This window comes from Zootoca vivipara, chromosome 9, assembly GCF_965207765.1.
Source record: "Zootoca vivipara chromosome 9, rZooViv2.hap1.1, whole genome shotgun sequence".
In the NCBI taxonomy this organism is placed as follows: Eukaryota; Metazoa; Chordata; class Lepidosauria; order Squamata; family Lacertidae; genus Zootoca; species Zootoca vivipara.
This window is the reverse complement of record NC_142592.1, coordinates 289,962-315,664: the sequence shown is the minus strand read 5'-3', so window position 1 is coordinate 315,664 and position 25,703 is coordinate 289,962. Positions and strand designations below refer to the sequence as shown.

At 44.3% G+C, this 25,703-nt stretch overlaps 1 protein-coding gene across 6 annotated transcripts; it reads left to right on the top strand.

Annotated features, from left to right (window-relative positions):
* Positions 1-7,868: 7,868 nt before the first annotated feature.
* On the top strand, positions 7,869-21,544 carry LOC118091091 (dystroglycan 1-like). 6 transcript variants are annotated; one of them, XM_088676793.1, is made up of 4 exons: positions 7,869-8,670; positions 10,815-11,050; positions 13,292-14,677; positions 20,254-21,544. In XM_088676793.1, exons 2-4 carry the CDS (start codon positions 10,990-10,992, stop codon positions 21,411-21,413), a joined length of 2,607 nt encoding a protein of 868 aa, XP_088532919.1. In that variant the 5' UTR covers positions 7,869-8,670; positions 10,815-10,989; the 3' UTR covers positions 21,414-21,544. The 6 variants fall into 6 exon arrangements, with proteins under 6 accessions (XP_088532919.1, XP_088532917.1, XP_060135395.2 ...); XM_088676791.1 differs by having other exon boundaries at positions 7,937-8,670; positions 12,579-14,677; XM_060279412.2 differs by having other exon boundaries at positions 7,937-8,670; positions 12,558-14,677.
* The last annotated feature ends 4,159 nt before the right edge of the window (positions 21,545-25,703 follow it).

The window sequence follows — 25,703 nt, the reverse complement described above, 5'->3', positions numbered from 1 at the left end:
CCTTGGGTCAAGCTGTGCTGCTTCTCTTGATGTGCCACCTTCTGTGACCAGTGAGGTCACACAGCCCTGCCACTGCAGAAACACTTGGAGAAAACCTTCCAATAACCATTCTGCATTCATAAAAAGCTCCTGTGCCTGGCTGGGGGGATTTTATTACTGGCATTCTCATCTACTCTTTGGTCTCAGCTGACGGAATGCATGTTGCAATGGTGTGCCCATAAAAATGCTCAGGTAAATGGATTCTCCTGCTCCTCTGTAGCCTGCTAAAAGCATATGACACGTCTCAGCCATTATACCTCCTGTCAGATAATAGCATCTCACTCTGAAGGAAGCCCAATCAAAATTGCCTTAGCCTTAACCGGTTTTATTGATCATTAAACCCCAGAGTCATCAGGTCTGCTGGATTTTAACAAGTGCCTCACAAGAGAGCGCCTTAAATCAAAGCTAAATGACGACTTTCGGAAGAGTTTCAAAAGATTCTCGTTTTCTAGCCTGTCCTTCCGTTTAGATGAGTTTTGTCAAGATATTAGAGTCCCACAGGGGCTCCAGTACAGCATTTGTCAGGCACCTGGTGCAGACTGTTGTAAAAATGTGGTTATCTTTGTGGCTTAGGTCTAGAGCTGGAGTAGATTTTCATGGCATTTTGGATCCTGCATCAAAATATGTGCTTTCTACAGTATAGGTATTTCATCAGATCAGTAGGCAAGTTGTGAAAAATTGACCCAACCATAGGTGCCAACTTGCACCCCAGGTTGCAGGGGGGGCATAGCTGCCAAGTTTTCCCTTTTCTCACGAGGAAGCCTATTCAGCATAATGGAAAATCCCTTTTAAAAAGGGATAACTTGGCAGCTATGAGGGGGGGAGGGGCAGTGTTGTGCGTGATGTGAGGTTGTGATGTCACACGTGTATGATGCTGGGCTCCATGCTTGGCCTCCCAATGTGTATGTGGTGCTTCCCACCACGAGCACCACCACCCCCCTGCCTACAGACACAACCTAGACTACTGCCACCGCCTGCCTGCCTCCCACCACCTTACCTTCGCAACTAGGCCAAGGCTTCCACCTCCGCTCCAAGGCCTCCATTGAAGCCTGCTGTAGCCACAGAGAGAAATGGACCCAGCTTCCAGAAGTATGTCTGCAGATGTAGTGGACCACAAGGGAGGCCTTGCAGTCGAGGTGGAGGCTTACCTTCCAAGTCCCGGACTGCAGAATCCGGAACCGGCAGCCGTGTGACACCGGAAGTTGCGTCGACGTAACTTCCGGTGTCGCTTTGCACTTCTATGGGCACCAAAAATGGTCGCCGCCGATACTGGAAGTCACGTCTATGCACTTCCGGACATGCGTAGATGCGACTTTTGAAACCGGCGGCGGCCATTTTTTGTGCCCATAGAAGGGCAAATTGGAAAGAAAAAAATGGCCGCCGGCAGGAGAAAGTAACGAAGAAAAACGGGAGACGAAGTGATACAGGGGACCACCGGGAAAAGGTAAGTAAAAACGGGGGGTTTCCCGGGGAAAACGGGGTACTTGGCAGCGAGGCCTTTGTGGGTGGTGGATGGGCAGTGGGGGTCCTCTGGCTACTGCCACAGGCTGGGGGGCTGCTTCCACTGTGTGGAAGGCGGAGGAGCCACCATGTTCCTCGCTTGTGTGATCGTGTGACACCAGGTTGAAATATGTGGTGGCCGGTTCCCAGTGAATTAAAAATAGGGGTCTAAAGGGAGTCAGCATCCCAGACCCAATCCACCCACGCAACCACAAGATTTTCCTAGGAATGTAGGAAGCTGCTTTGTACTGCGTCAGAACATTGTTTTATCTAGCGCAGTATTCTTCACACTAACCAGCAGCAGGCTTCAAATGGGGGTGGGGTTTCTCTCTGCCTTACCTGGAAATGCTGGAGATTAAACCTGGGACCTCCTGCATGCAAATCGGATTCTCTATCATTGACCTACATCCCTTCCCAAATCTCCCAATGGCGGGAGAGTCAGGACAGGCAACACAATTCAGCTACAGAACTGGTTAACTCAGAATGTGGTGATGACCACCAACTTACAGCACCAGCTTAATTCAGAAGTTGGCGCTACTGAATTCAATGTGTTTTCTTCCCAGGCAAGTAGGGTTAGAACTGCAGCTACAACTATTTTGAACGCAATCTAAATCAGGGGGTTGACCCAAAAGTAGTCAGAGTTGTGAGTAAGACAGTTTTAATAGGTTATATTATATAGCAGAAGGTATACCAAAAAGACTGTAAGAGAAAATTAAAAAAAAATGTAATTTCTAATGAACTAATAAAAAAAGAAAAAGATCTTATAAATAACCCGGGAAGTAAAGAATTATTACAGGAGATTAAGCTCTTACAAACATAATGTTCAATGCTGCTTAATCAGGAGATACGGTAGAGAGGAAAGTAACTTGAAACAAAAGAACTTTGAGTTTGCCAACAAGCCAGGAAGGTTTCTGGTTTAGCAACTCAGGATATAAACCGAACCCAAACCCAAACCTTAACCCTAGACCTAACACTAACACTAACCTAACCCTAACTGTAACCCACACCCTAACCCTAACCTGAACTCTAACCCTTAACATAACATTAAGCCGAACCCAAACCCAACACTAAATTAACATTTACCCGAACCCGAAACCTAACACTAACGCTAATGCTAACCCTAACCTTAACTTTTTTCCTCATCATCGGGCGCCACGCCCTTCAGAAATAGTGTCTGGTTATCCGCAGGTGTACGGATTCTTTTCTAGCAGTCCCGTGCTATACCTGGGCAATTTCCTGGACACTCACATCCCAGCACCACGGGAGGCTGTTGTTTTGTTAAAGATGGAATGTGAGTAAATGTCTCCGATAACCACTCGTGACGAGGGAAACTTGAGGTCTTGCTTCCGGACAATACCCCAGGCTAACAGGTCCTCTGCTGAGTGATCACTCAACACCCCTCTGCAGGAGAGCATTGCAGATGTGGTTCTCAGGTCATCCACTTGGTAGCGCTCTTTAACCAACTCCAGGAGACTGTTGTTACAGTACCTGCGTAGTATTGGACTTTCTGGGCATGAGCCTTCCGCAGATCCGCCTGTTCGCTCACCACTTGGGCATCGATAATTCAAGCATTTCGTCCAATACTCACCACTATATTGGGTTTCCTCTAACCTTCAGATATTCTGAAGTGAGGCTCCAAATCCACATGATACCCCTGTCTCCTAAGTCCTTTCACGATGTACTTCACTACAGCATCATGCCAGCACACCCTTGACGCATGAGACCTGTAGCAGACTTGGAGAATGGGTTCAGAGTTTCGTGCATCTGGCACCTGCCACGACATAGCCGGTCAGCTCTCCATTCCCTGGCCAAGTGGGACCTGGTAGGAAGCGCATTGATACGCATCCTAATGGAGTTTCGGTAGTCCTTGCCCGACAGGAACTTTCTGCAGCCATAGACCCAGTCATGCTGGCTTCGGGTTTTTCCAGATTCCTTCAATGCGCAACCATCCACCAATTGGTACAGGAAACTGGCCCATCAACAATCTTCAGTCTGAGATGTAAACAGGCTATTTCTCCTCTCTGTCACGGTCCGGTTGGCGGGCGGTTGAAGCCCTGGCTGAGGACGTCAGGACCAGGGCAAGATGGTGGTATAGAAGCAGGAACAGGTGCAGGGTAGAGGGTCCAGCAGCAGGCAGTCGCAGGGTCAAGGAGAAAGGCAGAGGCGAAGGTCTGGGAGTCAAGGAGCAAGGCGTCGGCAAGGCAGAGGTCCAAGGGTCGAGGATCAAGGCGTCGGCAAAGGCGAGGGTCCAAGGAGCAAGGCGTCGGCAAGGCAAGGGTCCAAGGAGCAAGAGGCCAGAGGCAACCAAGCAGGGATAGCGGTGCTGTGGCAAAGAGCTGAGGGGAATGCTGAGCTTTTATCCCTCCCAGCTCCTGCCACCAGGTGCAGTGAGATATCAAGTGGTCTCACCTGAGCGGTCACTCCTTGCCTCTCCAGCACAAGCTGAGGCCTTCACCTGAGTGGCCACTCCTTGCCTCTCCAGCACAAGCTGAGGCAGGCCCCAGTCCTGCAAAGCACTACAGGCCCCAGAGCCTGACTCCTGCCCATACTCCTGACACTCTCCAGCAGCCACCCTTCTACCAGAGAGAGCTCCAGCCTCAGAAAGGTCCCAGATCATGGGCGTAGGCAGGGGGGGAAGGAGGGGGCATCTGCCCCCCCTAGAAGCAAAAAATTAATGTATTTTACAGACCATAACCAGCACTTTTCCCCTCCAAAAACTGAAGTGGAAAGGGCTTTGCTTTAGCAAGAGCAGCTAAGTCTCTGCTTGCTGGGGGGGGGACAGCTGTAACAAAAACACATCAAATAAATAAAGCAAAGTGGCTACCAGTAGTTAAGCAGTTAAGACAATGGAGCATATATCCCCAGGCAAGATTCGATAGCTGACCATTTCACCCTATTGTTCTTAAGTGGGAGTTGTTAATGAGCATTCAGGAGCATTAAGAGTTCTATTGGTGATTTAATGAGGGTGCAGACTCAGAGGATTCAATTTGACTAAGGTGGCTCTGCAAGGCTAAAAAGAAGTGAATAAGAAAGGGGGGAGGCTGTAGCTTTGACAGACACAGTGATGTTTATAAAAAGCAGTGATGTTGCAGTCTGCCCCTCCTCCTGCATCTGTATACTGTAAATCAGGGGTGGCCACCTCCCAAGAGACTCTGATCTACTCACAGAGTTTAAAACTGGGGGTGATCAGGTCAAAGCTGTTGAGTTTTTTTAAGGAAGGGAAGCCCTGTTTTGGGGGGTTTAGATCAAACTTGTTGAGCTTCTTTTAGGAGGGAGGGAGGCCCATTTTTGTTTAGGGCTTCAGGTCATAGTTCAACTATTTTTAGGGAGGAGGAAAATTTTGGGTGACCTTTTTTTAGGGGTGTCACAATCTACCTGTTGGACATGCCTGCTGTAAATCAAGCAGAGAGAAAGCTGCTTACAAGGCTCCTGTACATGCAGAGTTCCAGCATCACAGCGTCACCCAGAGGCACCCACAAATATGAGTTATCCCTCTCTCTATTTCTTCCTTCCTTCCCTCCCTCTTCCATCCTTAATAAAATATGGGGGGGGCAGATAAGCCCCACATAGAAAGCCCATCAATATGGGGGGGAATGACTCTTTCAAATACGGTATTTACCAGTAATTGGGGGGGGAGAGAGGCACCTAGGCCTCTAGGAGTTGGATGCTATGCCTAGGAGTAGGACAATTCAAGAAAGCAGAATGATGCATATGCTATGGTAATATATCAATAGAACCATAGAATTATAGTCGGAAGGGACCACAAGGGTCATCTAGTCCAACCCGCTGCAATGCAGGAATTTTTTCCTAAGGTGGGGCTTGAACCATGGTTGAAATATTATATATTATGCTGATAGGTATGCAGCAACGCCTCGGAGCCGTCGTGGCTGCGGCCATGCCTTGCCTCGCCCTCGCCTGCCCTGCCACCCCCTCTCGCCTGCCCGACCCTCCCGTCCTCTTGCTGCAGAGTTCCAGCATCACAGCGTCATCCAGAGACACCCACAAATATGAGTTATCTCTCTCTCTATTTCTTCCTTCCTTCCCTCCCTCTTCCATCCTTAATAAAATACGGGGGGGCAGATAAGCCCCACATAGAAAGCACATCAACATGGGGGGATGACTCTTTCAAATACGGTATTTACCAGTAATTGGGGGGGGAGGCACCTAGGCCTCTAGGAGTTGGCTGCTATGCCTAGGAGTAGGACAATTCAAGAAAGCAGAATGATGCATATGCTATGGTAATATATCAATAGAATCAGAGAATTGTAGTCGGAAGGGACCACAAGGGTCATCTAGTCCAACCCCCTGCAATGCAGGAATTTTTCCTAAGGTGGGGCTTGAACCATAGTTGAAATATTATGCTGATATGCAGCAACGCCTCGGAGCCATCGTGGCTGCGGCCGTGCCTTGCCTCGCCCGCCCTGTCACCCCCTCTCGCCTGCCCGACCCTCCCGTCCTCTCCAGCCAAGCAGGGTAGCCGCCAACGCTGCCAGCCCCAGAAGCACAAGGTGGCCGCTGATGCCGCCGCCACGATATCATCAGGCCCGCTGTCCCTGTAGCCCCACCCACTTTGTGGCCCCTCCCCTCCCGTGCCTTGGCCCCGCCCCTGAACGACCATGGCTTGCCCCCCCTAGTTTTGATCCTGGCTACGCCCCTGTCCCAGATGTAGACTTCTCCTAACCCCAGACTGTTAGGTCCAATCTAACTTAACATTAACCCCTTACCCTAACTTAACCTTAACCCCAACCTTAACCCTAGACCCAACACTAACTGTAACCCTCACATGAACCCTAACTCTAATGCTAACCCTAACTCAAACACAAAGACAAAACTGAACCCGAACCGCAACTGTATCATTACCCTAACCCTAAATTAACCCTAACCCTAACTGTAATTGTAACCCTAACTTTAACCCTAACTCAAATCCAACCATAATCCTCAACCTGTGCTTTTTAAAGATAAATTCTTTATTGTGTTTATGGTTTAAAATACAGCATATATACTTTACACAATGTGTACACCTTTCACAAAATATATGTATACAAGAAAAAAACAATAAAAAAGAATTAGAGAAAGAAAGAAAAAACGAAAAATATAACCAGTAAAAAGAAAAAAAGAAAAAAGAAGATAAAAAAGATACAATAAAAACAACACTTCAAATTATTCTCTCTGTAGTCTATATGTTTTCGTTATTTTATCGCACAGTTGTAACTATCTACTTGCTATTTCGTTTCTTTTTTCTTCTTTTTCTTCTTTTTACAACACTTTGCCCCTTTTTTGCAGATTTTTTGTTTTGTTATTGCTTCATTTTGTAGGTTTCTTTGTGCTTTCTTTGTTTCTTGTGGTGTTTGCTTCATTTCACAGGTTTTTAATGAGCTTTTGTCTTTCTTTTGGTATTGCATCATCTTTACTATTTTTTGCTTTCTGGTGAACTTGCTTTTTGTCAGTTCATAATAATTTTGCTTTTCCTTCAGTTTGTATTTCTTTGGGTTTCTGGTAGTTCCGCTTCTTTGCCATTTTTTTGCATTTCTGGTGTTTTAGCTTGGTTTAGGGGGATCAAATCTCATAAAATTTAAGAAATACCACGAGAAACACAAAAATCAATAATAATCCCCAAAATGTAGCAATATAGGGAGCAAGGGAAAAGAAACATTTCACCAAAAAACCCAGAACCAATCAAAGTAAAAGAAGCAAAACAACAAAATGCAAGGAACAAGCAAAACCACCCGAAATTAAGCAAATCAGCAGAAACCAAAATAAGACGCAAAGCCACCAATAATAAAGCAAAGCCACAAGAAACTGGAAACAAATATAAAAAACAACCAGAAACCCAACAAGCAGGCAACTTATGGAATTAACCAACACTTAGCATATTCGTTTTCACTGGTTCTTGGGTTTCTGGTGAATGTGCTTCATTTGGGGTTTGTCTTCTGCTGGTTTGGTTTCTTTTCCATTGGTTTGGCTTGTTTTTTGCACCTTTGCTTTATTGCTTCTTTTGATATATATATTTTTTCCGTTCTGTTGGTAATACTCATTAGACATTTCTGGTAGTTTACAGTAGTTTCATTTCGGGTGGTTTTCCTTTTTTTCTTGGGATTATCAAATCTCATAAAAATGAATCACGCTGGTATGCTTTAGAACTGCTAGGCTGGCAGGAGCTGGGACAAAGCAATGGGAGACCAAGGGGCTTAGTGGTTTAAACCAGTGCCACGCACATCCCTAGATAAATAGGTACTGCAGCGGCAGGAAGGGAAACAGCATTTCCGTTCACTCTGGTCCTCATCACAGTGTTGCATGTGCCAGAAGTAGTTTACTCATGCTGGTCACATGACTCGGAAAAGCTGACTGCAGACAAACACCTCCCTCGGCCTGAAAGCGGAGATGAGTGACGCACTCCAGACAAATTTGACTGGACTTAACCTTCCAAGGGTCCTTTACCTTTACTTAACATAAAGGGCTGGTTTATTTTACTTGCTCAGGCTGAGCTTATGTCTTTAGTCTGAACCACATACAAAAAATAATCGACAATGAACAGCTAAACTAAATTGACTTGAGGGTTTTTGTTTGTTCGTTTTGTTTTTAAGCTGCTAGTTGAAGAACCCCCTCAGGGAGCCCTAGTATAGCATTTCATCTCCTAGATACCAACCTGGCCTTCTTCATCATTACAAGAGAGATGAACTGGGGAAACACCATCGTAATCTCTTAAGGAATCACCTTAGGGTGATTCTCAAGCAAAGAAACCTTATTTAAGTCTTGTATGGGTTTCAAATGTCCCTGCCTTGTTAACTTTAACTATGCTTTATTTTTCTACAGTTTGGACCGCATCCACCTTCCTTGATTATTACACAGCCTATCTAAGAATGGCTGCCTCAGGCAGCCCCCTGTGACATTTGTCTTTCCTCAGGTGCCACTTTGCTGCTGCAGAGGCAAATTCCGATGGCTCTGTCCTTGCTCTCCACCCTGGTATATCTCACCACAACCAGGCCTGCTGTTGTTGCCAAGGAACCGCATAGGACATGTGAAGAAATACAAGCCTTGCAAGGAGTTCAAGATGCAAGAGCAGTTGCGGGGAGAGTTTTTTCTTATCCCATATCACCATTTGCTTTCCAGGGGAAAATAACTCACTACAAGGTAATGTAGCATTGCTGGCAATAATTCTGTCTGGTACCAGTCACAGTATTTAAATGGTTTTGTTCTGTTGTAAAATATGCTGCAGGAAAACAGCAGGGCCTGGATGCCCTTGAAAGAGGGAAACAGGTTATTCCTCCCTGTATGCTTATACCACAGGAACACCTATTTTTTGGGTCAACCTGTCAGTTATGCACAGTGAATTAGTATTGTTCTCATTAATTCAATGGTTGTTTGACTTGTGTCAATAACACCAATGTAGTTTTTATGAGGTATAAATACAAAATTATAACTGCTTCTAAAATATGCAGCTTTTTAGCAATTATCAGCATGATTCTTATCGCACGAATGCATACTTGGAAATAAAGCCCAGAATGTTCACTGAGGCTTGCTCCCTTTGAAGTATCTTAATTATATCCAAGAGTGTTTCTTTACATCTTGCCGAGAAACTTGCGCTCCCGTGTGTAAAACCTGAAGTGGCAGCCCTTCAACACAGGTTGCTTCAGGTGAGTTGTCTAAACAACCACATCTTAAGGTAGAACTAGATGTGGTAACTCTGACTTCTGATGAGGAAGCATCTGACTTCTGCTGGTGCATCTTTTAAATAAACAAAACTGGTAGAGTTTGAAAACTGTAAATTGGTGGGGAAAGCATTTGAAATCAACTCATATTCTTCCCTTTATGACTATCTGATGGTCTGCTTGCAATACATCTACAGTAGTCTGGCCGTGAAAAATCTAACTTCTAGTTGTTTAGATTATTATGGGGACTAAGCAATCTTCCTTTGTTCTAGAAATTGCTTGTTACTGACCAGAATGACTGGTAGATGTTTCCTGAATGGGAGCTAATGAGTAGGAAATAGCTGGCTCTGAAAGACCAGTATTAGTTGTCCTGCTGTGGTGTGAAAATCAGGATTCGCCCATCACCATCCACTTGTTCAGACAGTCATATGCAGGTCCACACACCAGGCAAATTAAGAGAGTACCAAATATATATATTTTACATCTTACGAATCTGAAACAAACAGCCCTGTTGCATCTAATGATGCCTGAGGAAACAATATACAGTGGTACCTCTACTTACAAATAACTCTACTTACGAATGTTTCTACTTACGAATGGAGCTCCATCTGCCATCTTGGATGCGGTTTAGATAGGATTTTTTCTACTTACGATTTTTTAGATAGGGTTGCTTCTACTTACGAATTTTTTCTCCCAATGCATATGGGATTCGACTTACAATTTTTTTTGACTTACGAATGTGCATTTGGAACGCATTAAATTCGTAAGTAGAGGTACCACTTTATTTTTTATTATTCACTAGCTGGTCCTGCCACGCGTTGTGGTGGCTCAGTTTGTTAAATGGAGCCTCAGAGTCCCACTTCAGAGTCCCCCCGTTTTTCGTGTGTTATGTTTACATAGCACATCCCTGTCTCTCCCCCCCACCCTGTTCCGACCCATTACCTATCCTTGTCCCTCCTCCCCCCCCAACCCTGGTTCATCCCTGTGATTTGGCCCACCCTGTCCCGACCCATGACCTATTCAGCCCCCCCATCCCCCACCCAGTCAGGCCCCTACCTCCACTCGGCCTAGACTGGAAAGCAGCCTAGTCTGCAAAGCCGAGCCAAGATACCGTGGAGAGGGCAGGTTTCATCCCTGTGTCTCCCCCCACCCTGTTCTGACCCATTACCTATCCCTGCCCCCTATTCCGCCCCATTCCCCCCCCCCCAGGCAAGGCCCTACCTCCACGCGACCTAGTCTGGAAAGTGGGCTACTCTGTAAAGCCGAGCCTGTGGAGAAGGTAGGTTTCCTAGGTGTAGTACCAGTGTAGCCGTCACTAGAGGGTGCTGTGTTGCAATCTCTCCTGTGCTCCCAGCATGCACTTGTGGGTGCTTTGTGAGTTCTGAAACACGGGGTTTGGGGTTTTTTACCTGGCATAGGTGACTCATCTGTCTTTGAAAACGGCATGGGGTCACTTGGGCAGTCACATTTGACTTTGTGTCCCAATTTCAACAGTATTGGTCAAGCGGTTTTGTTGAACATTGGAGAGGAAGGAACATACCCAGTTTATATTTTTATATCTATAGATTATTTTGATTATACTACATTCCATCTCCTGTGCCCACATCTTTTTTTATAATTAAACAGGTTACTCTGGCTAGTGGTTCAGCTTTACCAATGTGGTTGGAATATAACCCTAACACAAATACTCTTCAAGGACTGCCAATGGTGGAGGACAGTAGAGAATACCATCTAACTATAGTTGCATACGGAGAGTCTTGTGGCTGGAAAACACCAACAGCTGGTGCAAACTTTGCAATTCATGTTCACAACAATGCTCTTGCCCATGAAAAGGAAGTGGTCGCCGACCAACAGCATGACAGGTAAGTTGCAGCGATTTCCAAAAAGAAATGTATTTGATTAAATTTATCAGTATTTCATTTATTCCGAACTATGTGCAAATATAGTAGGACGCAGGTGGCGCTGTGGGTTAAACCACAGAGCCTAGGGCTTGCCGATCAGAAGGTCGGCGATTCAAATCCCTGCAACAGGGTGAGCTCCCATTGCTCGGTCCCAGCTCCTGCCAACCTAGCAGTTCGAAAGCACATCAAAGTGCAAGTAGATAAATAGGTACCGCTCCAAGCGGGAAGGTAAACAGTGTTTCCGTGTGCTGCTCTGGTTTGCCAGAAGCGGCTTTGTCATGCTGGCCACATGACCTGGAAGCTGTACGCCGGCTCCCTCGGCCAATAATGCGAGATGAGCGTCGCAACCCCAGAGTCGGTCACGACTGGACCTAATGGTCAGGGGTCCCTTCACCTTTATGTGCAAGTGTGTGTGTGTGTGTAACATATTCAGAACAAAGCTGGGAAAAGACACAGGTTGGATCCAAGGTTCCATCAGCAAAACAAGGCCCTCTTAGGTCTCATCCCCCCTTCTCCCTGCAGCCCCCTATACCTGCTATCTGCTCTGGAGGGTTGGGGGACCCTCTGAAAGGGAGTGAGAAGCAGCACAGATGACTGCAGAAAACCAGGGGGGAAATAAATCACCTCCCTTCACTTCTGTTCAGAGAACCTCTGCTGGATCCAAGCCCTTTCCTCAAACAGAAAGACACATTTCATAGATATTAAATAACATTAGAGGTAAAATAATTGCCCTTGGCATCCCTTAGAATAACTGCCAGGGGATGAAAAACACTCTGCCAGCTGGCTTTGAGTGCCTTTTCCAGCTTGGGTTGTTTGTGGACCAGGATAACTTGACCACAGTAATCCAGGCACAGTGGTGACTTCAAGTTTAGATTACTGTACTGCAATGCACTCTAGGCGGAGCATCTCTTGCAAATGGTTCAGAAACTGCAGTTGCGACACGACTGCTGACAGGAATAAGACAAAAGCATATTTACACCTCTGCACAAAGGTCTGCACTGGCTGCTGATCTGTTCCCGGCCCAAGTTCAGGGTTTTACTATTGGTGCATAAAGCCCTTAACAGCTTGGGGACAATTTGCTCGAATGATTCCCTTGCCCTTTATGTACCTACTCAACCACTTTGATCTACAGAGCTTGCATTATTACAAGTGCCATATAATATTCCTTCCACAGTTGTAAGGGGTCAGTTTTTCAGTATGACAGCACCTATGCCTAAGAACTCCCTCCCTATTAACATTAGGCAGGGACCCTCACTATATTAATTTAGACGCCCACTACAAACCTTATTTCAACAAGCCTATTCAGATATATAATCTACCATTTGATTTTACATTTTGCTGACTTGATCTGCATATTTTATTTTGCTTTATGTATACTGTACTGTTCAGAGATTTATTATTATGTTGTTTATATATTTTTTTCTAAATAAGTAAGATAACCCTTTTTAATGCCAAATTATTTTAATAGCACATGTTTTGGGGCTTCCAGTATCTGTTCTGCAGCACTGTGTGAAAGGGGAATGTCGGTCACCTTTGCTGAGATTATAATTCATACAGAAAATTATTTAGACTTTCAAAAGCGACTAGATCTAGTTTGCACCATGGCAGACTATCTCCATTTGCATCCATCTTCATTGACACTTACTTCCTTTGAAAGCCCATTTAATAAACACTATTGGAATCTAACCATATTAGCTGAAGACATTCAATATATCAACACTATGAAAAAGCATTGTGTTGGAATCCACTGGCCAGTTGGGTTTGGAGTGTTCACTATGCTTTATGAATTAGTACAAATTCTACAACACAATGTGGTGTCAAACCATCTCTCACAGCTGCTGGGGTATGAAATTGCTGGCTGGAGAATACTTAAAAAAGAAGGAGGCAATGGAAAAAATCATTTAGGAAAACGGCAGAGGAGGCAATTAATGGCCACCCCTGGGCTCGTACTGAGACCAACCAAAATAGAGGCTTTAACAATTTTGTCAACTACTATGATATACACACAGTCTGTTATAATACCTAGTGAGAGTTTATCACCTTTGTATGAAGCTGTAAAAGAAGTTATCCCCACTTACATGGATGCCTTAGGGTCCATGGACATTCAAATGTTACTGAATGGTCAGATTAAAACACAAGTATCTGCCATTTTCCAGTCTCTTTCTTCTGAACTTTCACCTTCTCTGATATCACCATCAACAGAATTTGAGGGTAAAGTGACTTCCAGAACACCAACAATACTGGAGGAACTACAGTCTCAAGTGCCGCAACAAAATGTGTATTCTATGCCTAAAAAATCCAAGCCAAAGCACAATTCCACACTATATTTTTTAGATTTTTCTGTGCCAATGAGCAAAACCCAGATCTCAATACCTGCTCACAACATGGAAACTTCAGTTCCACCAGACGTAACTGCTTCTGGAACAGCTTCTCTAGCATACTCAGGGGAATTAACAAGAAGTCTCGATTATACAAGCCCGTATGCACAGCTAACAGCATCTGGACTACTATCTAAAGACACCATATATGTTGCAAATCTCCCTCTACCATCCATGTCAACACTCATGAATTTAATAGCATCATATGGAGTCCGATTTTCCAATGTTGTCGTTTCTTTGCTCTCATCAGATGGCAGCTACGAGATTCAAGACCTACTCAGCAACTACAAACATGCTTCAGAGTCATTTATGTCTTTACCACAAACTACAATGCTGATTGATGTGCCCAGCAGGAATATAGGCTTCAATTTGATTGATATTACGTCACTAGGCATAAGTGGTGCTTCCGTCCACAAATTTAGACTGCCAGTCAACACAAGTCCACCTCAGTTATATTACAGTAGCAATGTTTCAGCTTTGCCAATGCATAGCAGTCAGCAATTCAGGATATCCCCATTTGTCCATTCACTAGAATTTGGATTTCTATCAAGAACAAGCAACACCCCAGCAATGGCTCCCTCTTTACCATTATCAACACCGGCAGAATTCCCTGTATCATTTGGACATAGTAATATGCTACCAATGGGAAAAAACTTGTCTGAAAGGACACAGGTTAGCCCACAGGTAATTAAAATATACACGCTTGCATCAGAGTCTTTTATGACCGTTCCAGAGACAGACAAACTTTTAATTTCAAAAACCAAACTATTAGCTCCTACCACATCCCAGATGGACACTCTCCTGTGGGAAACACAACATTTAATTTATGATGCATCGTCCAGTGCTGCAGTTTCAAGCAGCAGACTCCATGAAGGTGACCCATCTTATAAAATGAGACAATCATCAGAGTGTTATTCTTATGATGCTTTGCTGCCTACCTGGTCTACAGAATTTGCTGGTACCCCCCAGTTACCTTTCTCTACAGATGAAATTGGCTCTTATGCCAGCAACGCTATTAGAACTCATAAGCCATGCTTTGGTGCTTTACAACTAGACACAAGTGATCTAAGCTTGGATAGCTCATTTGGAACCAAAATTAACTTCCAAATTACCAGGGACTTAACTTTAGAACTGTTGGAAAAGTCAACTATTACTTCCAATAAAGATACGTCCAAACAAACTGGATTCCATGTTACTACTTTATACCAAGGTAAGCTATTAATATTGGTGCGATAAAATTTTGATCCAATGTGAGTAACTCACACCAGGTTTCATTGGTATTGTTACTACTGCTACAACCTCAATTTATGTATATACCTTCTTTTGACCAAAAGCCCTCCCCCCTCCATGACTAGCGTAGTAAAAGAACAAAATGTACAGTATAGTTTAATTAGTAAGCAAAAGACAATAAGCAAGCAAAATAATATGACAGCTAATCACCATATAGAAGGGCAGTAAGAAGAAAGCGTTTCCAAGCTAAAGGGTTAAAAGGTACTTAGCTAAAAGGTACATTCTAGACTTAAAGATCTAGACAATGAGAAATATTCAGAAGTGTGCCCTAGTTCAAAGAATTAAGGGGCACTCACAACAACTCCCATTCTAACTAATTGTCATGGGTTTGGTCCAAATAACCTTAGTAATTAACAGTTGTCCAATAACATTTTAAACAAACAAAAATAAAATTAGGAATACTACTAGCAGTTGCCACAATACTAGCAATATTAACAGTTGCCACAAAAAGGAGGAAGAGACCCACATCCTACCCCATGCTTTCTGGGTGAGTAAAGTCTCCCAAGAGCTTAGGATAAATAGGGTGCAACTCTTGCCTTTGGGCCAACACAGGGCGAGGTCTCTCACACAGCGGCTGATTAGTCTCCATTTGTGGTCGAAATGGGACTGTTCCTCCTCAGCTGCTACACCTCAGGACTTTCAGGGGAAGATGACACATAACACATAGGTTTACACAGGTGTTGGGAGGTTTCATGAGTCACATGACTATTTTTGACACTGCAGCTATTTTTTACCAGGTTAATGTGATTTTTAATTATGTTTAAATGGTTTTGTTTTATTAAGTGTCTGCTTAATGCCCTGGCATACAGACAAGATGAGCAGTAAATACACATCCATTCTCACCTCACCTCAGATGTTAACAAGTCACTCCCCATTGTCTGTTGTATACTTTCAAATTATTTTACCCATTTCATGGCTGAGTTGAACTTGACAGGGGCGTAGCCAGGATCAAAACTATGGGGGGGCAAGCCATGGTCGTTCAGGGGCGGGGCCAAGGCATGGGAGGGGAGGGGCCACAAAGTGGGAATGTGGGCGGGGCTACAGGGCCAACGGGCCCGATGACATCGTGGCGGCGGCGGCAGCGGCCACCTTGTGCTTCTGGGGCTGGCAGCGTTGGCGGCTACCCTGCTTGGCTGGAGAGGACGGGAGGGTCGGGCAGGCGAGAGGGGGCGGCAGAGCGGGCGAGGGCGAGGCAAGGCATGGCCGCAGCCACAACGGCTCCGAGGCGTTCCTGCATATCAGCATAATATTTCAACCATGGTTCAAGCCCCACCTTAGGAAAAAATTCCTGCATTGCAGGGGGTTGGACTAGATGACCCTTGTGGTCCCTTCCAACTACAATTCTATGATTCTATTGATATATTACCATAGCATATGCATCATTCTGCTTTCTTGAATTGTCCTACTCCTAGACATAGCAGCCAACTCCTAGAGGCCTAGGTGCCTCCCCCCCCCCCCAATTACTGGTAAATACCGTATTTGAAAGAGTCATTCCCCCCATGTTGATGGGCTTTCTATGTGGGGCTTATCTGCCCCCCCCCCCCGGATTTTATTAAGGATGGAAGAGGGAGGGAAGGAAGGAAGAAATAGAGAGAGGGATAACTCATATTTGTGGGTGCCTCTGGGTGACGCTGTGATGCTGGAACTCTGCATGTACAGGAGCCTTGTAAGCAGCTTTCTCTCTGCTTGATTTACAGCAGACACGTCCAACAGGTAGATTGTGATCTACCAGTAGATCACTGGATGTCTGTGGTAGATCACTGGTAGGTCACTGGCACCCCTAAAAAAAGCTCACCCAAAATTTTCCTCCTCCCTAAAAAAAGTTGAACTATGACCTGAAGCCCTAAACAAAAATGGGCCTCCCTCCCTCCTAAAAGAAGCTCAACAAGTTTGACCTAAACCCCCCAAAACAGGGCTTCCCTTCCTTAAAAAAACTCAACAGCTTTGACCTGAACCCCCCAAAAGGGGGTAGATCACCCCCAGTTTTAAACTCTGTGAGTAGATCAGAGTCTCTTGAGAGGTGGCCACCCCTGATTTACAGTAGATGCAGGAGGAGGGGCAGACTGGAACACCACTGCTTTTTATAAACATCACTGTGTCTGTCAAAGCTACAGCCCCCCCTTTCTTATTCACTTCCTTTTAGCCTTGCAGAGCCACCTTAGTCAAATTGAATCCTCTGAGTCTGCACCCTCATTAAATCGCCAATAGAACTCTTAATGCTCCTGAATGCTCATTAACAACTCCCACTTAAGAATAATAGGGTGAAATGGTCAGCTATCAAATCTTGCCTGGGGATATATGCTCCATTGTCTTAACTGCTTAACTACTGGTAGCCACTTTGCTTTATTTATTTGATGTGTTTTTGTTACAGCTGTGTCCCCCCCCCCAGCAAGCGGAGACTTAGCTGCTCTTGCTAAAGCAAAGCCCTTTCCACTTCAGTTTTTGGAGGGGAAAAGTGCTGGTTATGGTCTGTAAAATACATTAATTTTTTGCTTCTAGGGGGGGGGCAACTGCCCCCTCCTGCCCCCCCTTGCCTACGCCCATGGAACTTGTGGTAGCATTACTGTAAAAAAAAACACCAATTACCTTGAGTAAGCAAAAGCTTTCTTCTCTCAGTTCAAGTGAAATGCTTAGTTATGTTTGTTTCACATTCCTGTCAACTGTCTGTAGTCAGTTTACAATTCAGTCATACGCTGAACTGCAGCAATTTTTTCATATATTCCACATGTATTCCCCACCCAGCCCCCCACCTTCTCCATAATTTGAAGGTTTTGGTAGGAGCTAGAACAATGATATTGTACAACAGTGTAAAGGGTGTAATGTGTGTTAAGCAGTGAGAAAGTTTGGAACAGGCATCCCCAAACTGCAGCCCTCCAGATGTTTTGGCCTACAACTCCCATGATCCCTAGCTAACAGGACCAGTGGTCGTGGAAGATGGGAATTGTAGTCCAAAACATCTGGAGGGCCGAAGTTTGGGGATGCCTGGTTTGGAAACAAAGGAAGCATGGAAGATTGTCACAAAACTCCTATAATTGTTGTGTGTTTTGTGAGTCTTTGGGATTTAGTGGCCCTTACACACCGAACAATCATCAAGCCCCTCCCTCAAGCACAGCACCCAGGTGTCTGTCCCACGATAGGTGTAGGGATCCTAGTGAGAAATCTCCTTCAAGGGAGAGTAAGGCTGCATACACACCATGTTTTAAAACACATCTCTTTCCCCCCCCCCCAAGAATCCTGGGAACTTTAGTTTACCCTTCACAGAGCTACAATTCCCAGAATCCTTAACAAACTAGTTCCCAGGTTTCTTTGAGAGGACATCATATACTTCAAACATCACCTATTTTGCCTCGGTCTTCAGTCAAAAGGAAAGTGATGCCCACCTGGTGATAACAGAATAAATGAGGAAGGAGCTGTGGCCCCTAGCTACTTTAAATGAATTCAAATATCCAGGATCTGACTCTGACAAGCTGCATCCAAAGGAGTTGCAGATGTAACCTCTGTGCCTTTGTCTATGATCTTTGAGAAATCTTAGAGAACAGGTGAGGTCCCTGCAGATTGGAGACAGGCAAATGTTGTCACCATCTTCGAAAAGGTAACTACCGACTGGTGAGCTTGACCAGGAAAGGTGCTAGAATAGATAATTCAACAGTCAGTCTGTAAGCATTTAGAAAAGGATGCTGTGATTACTAAGACCCAGCATGGGTTCCTCAAAAATAACTCATGCCAGACCAATCTGATTTCTTTTTTTGATGGAATTACAAACTTGGTGGATATGGGGAATGCCACATTTTCAGTAAGGCTTTTGGCAAAGTCCCCCACAATATTCTCACGAGGAAGCTGGTAAAATGTGAGTTGAAGTATTAGGTAGATTTGTAGCTGGTTGACTGACTGAACCCAAAAAAGTATTCATTACTGGTTCCTCGTCATCCTGGGGAAAAGTTACAAGGGGCTGCCACAGGGTTCTGTCCTGGGCCCGTTGTTCAACATATTTACTTGGATGAAGGAATTGAGGTGATGCTAATCAGATTTGCAGATGACACAAAACTGGGAAGGGTAGCTAGTGCCGCAAAAAATCAAAATGACCTTAACAGATTGGAGAATTGGGCACACGCTAACAATGGGGACAAATGTAAGGTTCTGCACTTAGGCAGGAAGAACCAGATAAACAAATAGTATGGGGGACACCTGGCTTACTAGCAGTACATATGAAAAGGATTTAGGGACCTTGGTGGACCACAAGCAGCAGGGGGGGGGGAAGTGAATGTTATTCCAGGCTGCATCAACAAAAGTATAGTGTCCACATCAGGGGAAGTCATAGTACCACTCTATTCTGCCTTGGTCAGACCACACCTGGAATATTGTCTCCAGTTCTGGGTATCTCAGTTTAAGGAGGATGTTGAGAAGCTGGAACGTGTACAGAGGAGGGCAACTAATATAATCGAGGGTCTAGAAGGAGCTGGGTGTGTTTAGCCTGGAAAAGAGGAGACTGAGGGGAGATACAATAGCCTTATTCAAATATCTAAAGGGAAGAAGCTTGTTTTCTCCTGCTCTGGAGCGTAGGACTTGAACCAATGGCTTCAAGTTACAAGAAAGGAGATTCCGAGTAAACATACGGAAAAACTTTCTGACAGCAAGAGCTATTCAACAGTAGAACGGTGGACTCTCCTTCCTTGAAGGTTTTTTAAGCAGAGATTGAATGGTCATCTGTCATGGATGCTTTAGCTGAGATTCCTGCACTGCAGGAATCCCTTCCAACTCTTGGGTCCTGCCCTTGGGTCCCTTCCAACTCTTAAGATTCTATAATTATACTAGTGTCATTTAGCCCATTAAATAAATGGGCGCTAGAACATTTGCCCTGATTCGGCGGTGGCGCGTGGGGGGGCGATTGGCCCCTCCCACGGCCGCCGTTTCATCGGGGCGCTCCACTGAGCCCAGCTGGGCAGCGGGCGTCCAGGAGAAGGCCGTGGTTCTTCTGAGGACTGCGAGGGAAACGGTAGGCAGAGGGGTGGGAGGGAAAGCGCTTGCTGCTGGTCGCGGGGGGAGCGTGGGGGAGGAGGAAAAGGAAGCAGCCTCCTCCTCGCGCAGTGAGGCGCTTGTCTGACCGGGAGCGGCAGTTGGCGGCCACAGGTAAAGGGTAGGCAGGGGGTGGGGAGAGCGTGTGTGTGTGTGCGTCCAGTCTCTGCGTCCAATCCCTGTGTCCGTGGGACACATGCGCAGTAGCGCGGACACAGGGACTGGACGCAGAGACACTTGCACATTATTATATAGGATGGTGTGTATGCAGCAGAATTGAACTGGCCAGAATTACACCTGGGATGATCCACCTGAAGCAGAAGGCCAGCTGTCTTAGTGGGGGTGAGTCACTAGGGCCTATCTCAGAAAAATTATGAGAGATAAATTGACATAAACATTTTACAATCCCTCTTGTCATTTTTTGTCAGACTTCTGAAAACTTGGTTTTTATATTTCCTCTCTGTTACCTTCACTCCTATGTAGGTCCAATAAACACCTCCCCAAGAGTTGTTAATGCCATTAACTGGATAACAGCAACAATTGGACACAATTTTTCCTTTTCAGTACCTCCAGACACATTTTATGACCAGGAAGATGGAAATACAACACAGCTGACCCTTGGAATAAACCCAGCCGATGGTTCACCAACAGGTTCGGAAAGCTGGTTGCAGTTTAATTCAGATTATCAAACCATGTACGGTTACCCACTTGATCACGATTTTCAGTATTCACCTCAGGAATTTTTACTCTTTGCCACTGATTCAGGAGGGCTGAGGACATCCGATACCCTCACAATTGTACTACTCAGGCCAACCACTATCCCATGTCATACTTATACCATAAGAACAAAAAATAGTTATCATTCCTTTCTGAGAGACAGGGATAGAGTTAACTTGTTTTTCGAGAAGCTGTCCAAGTATTTGATTGCTGGCTGTCCTGGCAATATGACACTACTTGATCTCAAACCTGGGTCCACTGTGATCACCTGGTACAACAGCTGCTTCTGCACAAGGACCAGCGGATGTGCAAGGGATGAAATCCAGGGTGTGCTGAGGAAACTAAGAGTACCTGGTGGAAATATAAATCCGCATTTTGTTGAGGCAATGTTGCCAGCCTACAAAATTGATCGAATTGAAGAAGTTGCTTTTGGTGGAATCTGCTCACCAGTCACAAAACCAGTGAACGAATCCCTGATATCAAACAGCACCTTGGCTACATTTGACAACCATTCCTGGATAAGAAACATTTTTACTTCCTTGTTAATAAGTGTATGCATTGCAATTATAGCGACTCTGACAGTTGCCTTCCACTGCTGTAGACATCCCAATAAAATAACTGGATTACAATCTACAACATCTCATGGAAGACCCTTCTTCAGCTACATTGATTTGGAAATGGATATGCTGAAATCCCGGAAGTCACCAATGCTTGAACAAGAGATCCCACCCTCAGCTCAGTTATGGTTGCCTGTTCCAGCACATTCCCATCAGCATATCTACAGAACAAAGAGAAATCTTGTTGCCTCATGTCTACCTCCACCACCAAAATACAGATTACCACCATTTTATGGAATGCAAGAACCTAGTCAGACTAACCAGGATGCTAGTCCCAGAAGGTATTATCCCAAAGCTACCCTATACTGAGAATGCTACCGTATTCTGGGAGGGCAGGATGTTTCTTATATAGGAATTATATATTGAGAAATAATATATATATGACAAGAATAATATTGGAGAAAACTGGATATTGAAACCTGCTTAACCTAAATCATATATCCCAGTTTTACAGCGGCCCTTTAAAGTACGCTTCACGCAGAGTATACGCAGTCAGAAGTTGACCTGGCTAAGAAAACACCACCAAGAGCGTAGGGTATTATTTCCCTTATATGAAACCCCTTACTAGCTGCACACTTGTAAAAGTATGCAGATGAAAATACAAACGGTTGGGTTTTTTAATTGAAAAACAAACTGACTCTAAAGAGACTTTAAACTAAATATAAATGCTTTCTTTCTTAGCAATGTTATCTACCCACTTTCCAAACCTCCCACAAAACTACCCAAGAATTAACAGCAAACTAGCATTATAACTAAGCAACTCTCATACTAAGATTCAACTAAGGAATCTCTTAAACTGAGAGTCTCTCTTACTAAGATTCAACTTGGAATCTCTTAAACTGAGAACAACTGAGAGAGTGATCTACTAAGAGATGAATCAAACTGAAAGATCTAAGAGATACAGAAGGCTTTCTGGCAGAGCCTTATATACAACGCCTGTGAGCAATTAACAAACACCGGCACCTGTTTCTCTTAAACAGACAGTATTTACATTAGACCGGCTCTAAAGTAACTTGACTATTCAAAAAATCCAACATTATATAGGAATTATTAATGATGATATATTAACACAGAAGCTAAAGAAATGCAAAGTACAACAGATTTAGATACAAAATCCTACAACATAAGGCAAAGTGTTTATTGTAAACACAAATATCTGCCATGTACAGAAAGCCTAGGAAAAAAACAAGCTGCCTTTTCACAGGCAAGGACACCAATAACAAAGAGAACTACCACCACTTCCACCTGTTTTATCTCTTACTACCTGGCCCTGCACCCGTTGCTGTGCATTAGTCTATGAAATGGAGGGTAATAGCCCCCCTTCAGATCCCCCCTGAGCCTCAGAGTCCCCGAGTCGAGATACTGTGGAGAGGGTAGGTTTCATCCCTGTGTCTCCCCCCACCCTGTTCTGACCCATTACATATCCCTGCTCCCTATTCAGCCCCCCATCCCCCCCCAGGCAGGCCCCTACCTCCACTTGGCAATGTTGGGCCTTGTTGCTGGAAAAGGCCTGTTTTCAGTTGAAACAAAATAAAAATATTCCTTCCAGCAGCACCTTAAAGGGGCCTAGCAGCCTGGCAGGGGCCTAGGGCTCTGATAATGGCCGCCTTTGTGGTTTCAGTTGCTTGGTTGATGATGTCATTTGGTTTGTGGGTGTGGTGTAGATTTCACAGGAAGGGAGGAGGTGTAGGAGGAGGAGCTGAGGGAATAACGCCACTTGAGGGCGCTGTTTGACTTGGTGGAAAACCAGGTCTATACCTGCCCAGGTGTGAGATTTGAGGGATTTTCTTTTCCAACAACGCTCGGGGAGTGGCCTGGATCGTTGTGTCAAGCAGTTACGGAGAAAAGTGGAACATGCACTTTCATGATTTTTACATTTTTATATATATAGATATACTCTCTGGGACAATAAAACAGTATTCCCAGTGGAACTGTAGATGTGTTAATGATTATGTTATTTTCTTAAACTTTCTGTAGATAGTTATTGGCAGAACACTTAAATGTTATGAATCAAAGCCAGGAAATCCTTTTTTAAAGTGTCAGTTTTTATGATGGGAATAGTGTGGCAGCTGCTGTTCCATGGCTTCATCCATCCCATGTCAATCTAGTAACCTTAAGAATATAAAACTGTCGCACGGGAAGAACTATGCCAATATTGCCTCCTCTCATCCAACCTGAGCGTAGCAGACTTTTCCACACAATCACTTTCTTCTGATTTATTTTTTACATGTGATTGAGGGAACAGGAAGAAAGAAACTATGTCACTTAAGAACCAGTCCTTTAAATAAGCTGTAACAACATGGCTTCCTGTTTCCAGCGGTGAGACTCCCATACAATCAGACCTCAGCCGTGCCAGTAATTCAGGGCTGGTTTGGGGGTAATTAGCCCTGGCAGACTCCCCAGGGTGGGGGAGGACTGTCTCGTAGACCCGCAGACCGTCCAAGATTGTCAGCTTGCATCAAGGTGCAAGCGGCAGGATGCTGGGTCCCAGAGCACAACACGACTGGCACTCTCCGAAGCCACTCTCATAGCCGGAAGTATCTGATAAAATAATTAGATTTGGACAATAAACAGACATAGTCTGGGCCGAAGAAGACTGAGGAAAAACCTGCAGAACTGCACAGTCCCTGGTGTTTAAGCTCGGATTTCGAAGAGATTCTCATCATGGTGTTTGGGAGGTGATTGGTACGTTCTTTTTTCCTTCTCGATACCTACAATTGTTTTTCTATGCCAAGCCTCATTAAGAAATCTAGTTTTTTTAAAAGTACAGATGGACTTCTATTTATAATTAAGTATTCAATTGCGCAACTTTACTTAGACTTGAAAAATTTGATAAAATAAGAAACAAGATGGCGCTTGTTAATATGACGCAGCACAGAAAAATGAAAGTTCCTCCCTTTTTCGAGGGAAGTGGGAGATGCTTGCTTGCTAACTTTATAGTGACTTGCAGCAACAATTTGGGATAACATACAGTGCATCTGTTTACAGAATTTCTTCATTATGAGTGAGAGAGAAGGCTAAATGGATGTCTAGCAGCCCTCCTTCTAGGGCCCAGAAGGGGGGATTGTGTGGTCTCCGAAAACTGATCGATTGTCAAATGACTTATATCTGTGGAATACAGTTCATTTACATTGCAATATTGCAAACAGTATGCTCCCAACAATTTTCAAACAACAGGCTTGGACAACAGCCCGGATAGGAATAATTTAACAACTTGGGATTTGCTGCGTCATTAAACTTTAAACAATAGACTTGGACAACAGCCCGGATTGGAAGATTGGAATGAAGTCAGGAAAACTGCGCTGGCAAATACAGTTGAAAAAATAAATATATACGAATAAAGCTGTATTCGATGGATGAAAGGATATATGATTTCTGACATGATTTGAGAATCGCATAGCCAGGGACGGAGAACTTTAAAGTGTTACGTTCAAAATGTGGAAAATATGAGAACAAGAAGAAGAAGGCAGGAACGAAGATATTGGAGATATACTTCAAGAGGTCCAGACTATGCGGAGCCCGGAAAAATTAATAATTACAATGGTTTGTAATTTGTTTTTTTTTAGTTTATTGTTTTTAATTGGATTATGATTATGATTTGATGGATATGTTAATTGGCTGTTTTTATTGGAAAATTAATTAAAATGATTTTTAAAAAAGCTGCAACAACATGACGCATACTGTAGGAATTAACTGTTTTCTCTTGCCTAGATGGTGTCAAAGAAATACTGGGAGACCAGAGTTCAAATCCCTAGTTGGTCATAAAGCTCACTGGGTGGTCTTGGGTGAGTCATAAAACTCTTCGCCTAGCCTACCTCACAGGGTTGTTGCAAGGATAATATTGAGGTGGCGAGAGCCATGTGTGCCACCTTGATCTGGCGGAATACAAGTGCAATAAATAGAAGAAATTAACTTCTTACTAGCTTGCATGTGCAGCAACTTGATCTGTAGACATTGGCAGAAGTTTACTCTCTCAAAGCCATTAAAGGTTTAGATTACTGCTGAGATGGAGAACCTATGACCCTTCAGTTGTTATGGAACAACTCACTGTGCTGGCTGGGGGCTGCTGGGAGCCGTGACTCCAACAACTAGAAGGCCACAGCTTCCTCACCAATGCAATACTAATGTCTGCTTTTAGAAGCACAGGAGCAGGCCAGACTTATGCTTTAGTCTTTTCTTATGCTATGATTTCCACAGGTTCCCCAAAACCGATGTTATCAGTTTTGAAAGTATTAGTTTAAAGGTGTTAGTAGTAAGGAACATTGCTTTACTTCACAAGTTTTTTAAATAATTTCTACAGATTGCTTAAGACTTGAAGGGTAATCTAAGGTAAGAACTGAAAAGGGCAATGCCTTCCATTTAATCATTCTTATACTATCCCAGTAAAGCAGGCATGCCTAAAATGCTAAATGATTTGTTTATATAGGATTGCTCAGCCTAATTAGAAATATTTCTGAGTGCTTTCACTGAACTCCATTATACTATCTTGGGACCAAACATCCCCTTTACTCCCAACACACAAGCAGCTAAAAAGCTGGCAAACACCTTAACAATAAACCTTAACACCAAATACACCTTAACAATTAAATCAAAGCCACA